Source organism: Lathyrus oleraceus, chromosome 2 (genome assembly GCF_024323335.1).
Source record: "Lathyrus oleraceus cultivar Zhongwan6 chromosome 2, CAAS_Psat_ZW6_1.0, whole genome shotgun sequence".
Taxonomy (NCBI): domain Eukaryota; kingdom Viridiplantae; phylum Streptophyta; class Magnoliopsida; order Fabales; family Fabaceae; genus Lathyrus; species Lathyrus oleraceus.
Genome location: NC_066580.1, coordinates 431,901,298 through 431,907,307, shown reverse-complemented (window position 1 = coordinate 431,907,307; position 6,010 = coordinate 431,901,298). Strand labels below are relative to the sequence as shown.

The 6,010-nt window shown below is 37.3% G+C and overlaps 1 protein-coding gene across 1 annotated transcript; it reads right to left on the bottom strand.

Moving 5' to 3' along the window:
* Positions 1–407: 407 nt before the first annotated feature.
* On the bottom strand, positions 408–2,764 carry LOC127123559 (uncharacterized). The gene is made up of 2 exons (XM_051053769.1): positions 1,183–2,764; positions 408–1,084 (listed from the first exon to the last, which is right to left on the bottom strand). The coding sequence occupies exons 1-2, from the start codon at positions 2,762–2,764 to the stop codon at positions 408–410; spliced, it is 2,259 nt and encodes a 752-aa protein (XP_050909726.1).
* Positions 2,765–6,010: the final 3,246 nt, after the last annotated feature.

Genomic DNA, 6,010 nt, shown 5'->3' with positions numbered 1-6,010 from the left:
TTAATTTAGTAAAATTATTTCTTATAAATTAAAGTTGTAGGTAATAAATATTTATTTATAAATATATAAATAAGTAAATTGCATATAAATTAGAAAAAACGATAAAAATAAATATAAGGAATTTTTTATTTATTGATATAATAAACAAGAAAATTACAATGAACCCCACTTAACCATGATTTTGACCGGGACGTGGTAAGCGGTGACCAGTTCCACATGAAGGAGCAAAACCTAATCGAGTAGACCTTCTTTGTGGAACTCGAGATCGGTAGTAGCTCCGGCGTTGGGACATCGAGATCGGTTGTGACCATGAAGACGACATAAGGTGCATTTTCTCTCCAACGTATCATTTGTGTCCATTTCCGTTCTTATACGCCTGCTTACTGGGCGACCTTTCTTGTTCCTTCTCATGCTAGGGTTATGGCATAGTAGATCTCCTTCAAAAACGGGCCAATATGCATCGTATGGCAGCACTGGGAAACTATTACTGTAAACCCAAAAAGGTTTGAAACCTTGTAAACGGTGGACAGAAGACCGTATGCGTCATGGCGTATCTTGGAACATGCAGCGATAACATGTGAACAAGGAACACGAAAAGCTTGAAACTTTCCGCAATCACACCAACCACCTTGTAGGTTGACCTTGTAACGTCCCATAGGCTTCCCCTCACCATGGTCCATTGTCTCTTTTACACTAAAAGTGTGATGCTGGTAGTCAAAAATTGACACCTGATGTGTGTTGGACTTTAGTGTTTCTTCCTTCATCACCTTCATGCAGTTTTCTGTAAATAGTTGGCCAGAGTTCAACACTGCACTCCATTGTGCACCCCTTTCAGCGAACAACGTTGCCATCCTATAATATGTGGCACTCACCAATGCTGTAATGGGTAGATTGCGGGTGCCTTTAAAAACTGAGTTCATTGACTCGACGAGGTTTGTTGTCATATGACCCCAGCGCCGACCCTCGTCAAATGCCCTCGTCCATTTTTGTGTCGGAATGTTGTCTACCCACCTTAGCGCAACAACGTTAGTGGAGGCAATTTCATCTCGGTAATAATTAAACGTGGGTCGGTTTAAAGCATAACCTACAGTTTATCAAGAAATAGCGTTAATGTTATAATATTATATTGAGTAAGACAGACAAGTAGAAAATGTTGACTTACCCATATTAATAACTTTTTACGGAGGTTTCTATCCTTGATTTCCCGCATGAAGTTTTGTGCAATGTGTCTGATACAATATACATGGACAGAAGGTGGATCTTGCCAACCGTTGTCTGGATTATTGTAAGCACTTTCAATCGAGGCATGTCTGTCCGATATCAAACACAAGTCAGGCTGAGGAGCAACATGCCTTCGCAAGTTCTTTAGAAAGAACCCCCAACCTTCAGCTGTCTCACCTTCAACAAGTGCAAAAGCAACAGGGAAAATGTTACTATTCCCATCTTGTGCCACTGCCATCAATAGGGTCCCCTTGTACTTCCCGTATAACCAGGTGCCATCAATTTGTAGTAGAGGTTTACAATATGCAAACCCTCTTATGCATGGTTGGAATGCCCAAAATAATCGGTGGAACATTACTTGACCAGCAACAATGGTGTCGTCATTTGTATATATAGGAAGTGCTTGCATTTCTACCACCGTACCAGGAACAAACTTCTGGAGTGCTAACAAGTAACGTGGAAGTTCATTGTATGAATTCTCCCAATTACCGTAGACTTGCTCGATTGCTTTATTCCTAGCAATCCAGGCTTTCCTATATGATGGTGTGAATTTGAATATCGAAACAATATGTTTTATACAAATGCTCACCTTTGTTGAAGGATCTTTGTCCACAAGAGGCAGTAAGCTTTGAGACATCAACTGCGAGCTCAACTTCCGATGGTCCTGGTTAAGGATAGTTGATGAACAACTATGCGGCGGGGTCATGATACCAATCTCCCATAAATCACTCCTTTTCCGATATGATGCCACCAGACGAAACTTGCACAAATCGTTACTACAACTTATTTGATACCTTTTCTTATCCGAGATATTCACCCTATAGTCTAGGCAATGTGTCATGTGGTAATTTTTAATGGCAAATACACAATCAACTTTGTTCTTAAATTTGTTACCCACATCAATGTCACCTTCTTTCGGAATACGGGGAATGCATGGCCATTCAAGTGATGTTTGGCCAGAGCTCACGCCCAAAGTTGTCATGTGCGGAGGCGGACAAAATACTTGGTTAATTGGAATGGCATTTTCGACTTCTTGTTCAACATGGTCGCATTCACCTTCTTCAAACAAAGAGGTAAAGTAATGATCGGCCTGTGCCTCGTTTTCATCCTCGACGTCATCTTCTTCGACATCTTCAATGGGTATTATAGATGGTATTTGTGGATCATTGACATGTGGATCATTGGCGTCTTCGTCATCGCTTGGAGCGTTTACTTCCTCAGTTTGTTGACTGGGTTGGAATTTGATGTACAGATCAATAGAATCAAGACCTGAAAATTCATGATTGACAAACATAGTTTCAACGTCATCGTCGTCTCGGACCTTTAACGGAACAAACTTGAAAAGGTTGTTTCCAAATTGCACAACATTACGATAAACAATTTGTGCAACAAAGCCATTTTGAAGCTTACTTTCTATTTTTTCTTTAAAATAGCCAAACGTAACCTTTCTACTGATTTTGAACCGACAAATTTCGGCATTTTCGAACGTAATGCCCACATCATTAGATGTACATATTTCACCTCCATGATAGGCATTCACCATGTATTGTTGATGGCGAGACATGAATTGACAATTTTTTGCTAACTCTCTTATGTGTAGAAGGTTGTGTTAGTAAAATGGACACAACAATGTGATGAAGCAATGATAAATTACTCTCTTATTTGAGTATTTTGCAATGATAAATTACTACACCCATATGCCAATTTATACTAACAATTAAATATTTGGTCAACTAATGCTTGTTGCGCATGGAGCAATGGTCGTTTCAAGCTGTAAGGGAGCCGCCCAATCAATTGGCATCCCTTCCCATTAAACAACATAGCCGCCCATTGAAAGGGCAGCCTTGTACTTTCTTAAAGACAGCCGCCCAATGAAAGGGCGGCCCTGTACAAATTATTCTTTCAGCATTATTCCCACGCGGATTCCCTACAATATTCTCTTACCATATTCTCTTCCTCCCTACAATATTCTCTTACCATATTCTCTTACAATATTCTCTTACCATATTCTCTTCCTCCCTACAATATTCTCTTATCAATATTATTTTCTTCCAATATTATTAATTCTACCAATATTATTTATCACATTCATATCTATCTTATAAATACACACATTTCCTATCACATTCATATCTTACCATCTTTCTCAATCAAAACTTCATTTTTCTTTGTAACATCATCATTGTTTTTTAAACTTTCTTTGATAAAATGGCTTTGCTCACATATGGAGAAGACCATAGAGGGACACCAACTAACATTGCTTGTTACGTAAGTTTTATTTTTTCTTAACGTTTCGGTAATTTACTTCATGGTGTTTGTAACGTTTTCTATAACTTCACTAATTTTATTTGTAGGATGAAAAATCTTTCCGAACACGTTCGCATGTGCACATCAAACCCGACAACATGATCCGACCATACTTATTACAAGCAGGATTTGGTCATGTTATTAACATAACATCCTACGGTGTTGATAGAAAATTTATTCTTGCCTTATGCGAGAGGTGGAGACCCGAAACACACACGTTCCATCTCCCAACCGGTGAATGCACTATCACTCTGGAGGATGTCCATATGTTATTAGGGGTAGAGTTGACAGACTCGGATAGAAAAGGCCAAAGCATTAAGATGACATGGCTTAAGGAAAACTACGACGCTCTTGAACTAAACCAGAATTCTAGCATCGAAGACAAACTTAGAAAAACTAGAATGTATATTTTATTGCTTTTTGGTAGCTTGTTGTTTGCAGATACTAACGGTAATACTGTACATATTCAATTTCTACCATTATTAGAGAACTTAGATAAAGTATGTAGGTACAGTTGGGGGGCTGCAACTTTGGCACATCTATACCGAAATTTGTGTAGGTGTGCTAAAAAAAATGTGAATAATTTTGCTGGCTGTGGAGTACTACTTCAGGCTTGGGGGTGGTCCAGAATGCCAACACTGGCACCAATAAATCCCAACCCTTTCCAATTTCCATATGGAACCAAGTAAGTTTAAATGCTTTTATTTTTTTAAAAGTTTCTTTTTCTTGCCTCATCTCTAATGACTATTTTTTTAGGTGGTCTGCATATGGCATGAATTATGAAAAGACCCCCCATCATTGTGCTCCTGGTTACCGGGCGTTCTTCGATCATTTCGAACCGACTGATGTACTATTTAACAAACTCAACTACTACTTTTTATCTTCAACACATTCCTGATACTAATCATTCCAATTTATGTAACAGTTTGTATGGAGACCCTATCTTGGGCTTGAAGACGGCGACCCAACTGAAAGTGACATGTGGAGTTCAACAACGTTTATCATATGCTTCACTACAGTTGAGATGCATCACTCCGATAGAGTGAAACTCCAATATGGCATTCAACAAGACATCCCGAATTCTCCTAAATGCATGGAGGAGTATCACACGAGTAAAGCATCCGACCAATGGAAATTCCTTAATTGGAAAGACCATTACAAGCAAGAGCGTCGTCAATGGCAAAATCGTCGCAACACTGTCTTGCAAGGCTTTGTAATGCCAGATGAGTGTAAACCGAGTAGGGGTTACATGGATTGGTATAGATCTGTGTCAACTTTGTATCTATCGCAGAATAGATTGTTATTTGATCCTCGTAACCAACCCGCACCTTCAAACTTTCAACACACCGGACCGTCAACCACCTACACCCAACAACCCACCTCTCACACCCAACAACACACCTACCATACCCAACAACCTTTCAACCCAACCCAACCACCTTATACCCCATCACAACACTACAGTCAACAATACCAACCATTTAACCCACCCCTCTACAACACCCATCAACAACAACAACAACATTATAACTCCTCCCAAATTTTACCCCCTCAACATCTTACACCCAGCCACATACACCACACACCATCCACCATAATCCATATGCATTCACACAAACTACCCAACAAGAGCACAACTTCCAAACACCACAAGAACCCTATGTCCCTATCATGCAAACCTCAATGCCCCCATATGCCCAACCAAACTGGAATTACGAGGGAACCAGATTAAGCTATGGAAGTGCGACAGACTTCATATCTGACGACGCTCTCGAGGACTTCATAAATCCAACAAATGAGGCGGGGCCTTCGAATGTTGATCAGGGTGAGAACCGAGTTCCACAAAGAAGGTCTACTCGATTAGGTTTTGCTCCTTCATGTGGAACTGGTCACCGCTTACCACGTCCCGGTCAAAATCATGGTTAAGTGGGGTTCATTGTAATTTTCTTGTTTATTATATCAATAAAAAAAATTCCTTATATTATTTTTATCGTTTTTTCTAATTTATATGCAATTTACTTATTTATATATTTATAAATAAATATTTATTACCTACAACTTTAATTTATAAGAAATAATTTTACTAAATTAATATTCTTATAATTTTACTAAATTAATATTTCTTATAAGTTTTTATAAGTTTATACAATATTTATTAATAATAGAAAGTTATACTAAATCAAAATTAATTATAAATTATATTATATTTTATTTAATTTAAACAAACATTTTATCTACCCAACTTATTAATAATATTTTATTTTACTAAAAAAAATTATTATGTATAATATTTATTAATAATAAAAATTTATATTAAATCAATATTAATTGTAACATATATCATATTTGTTATAAACTAAACAATTATTTTATCTACAAAATTTATTAATAATAATTAATTTTCCAAAATTATTAATAATAATTAATTTTAATAATAATGTTAATTACTGAAAAATCAAAATCATTAATACAAAATCAATAA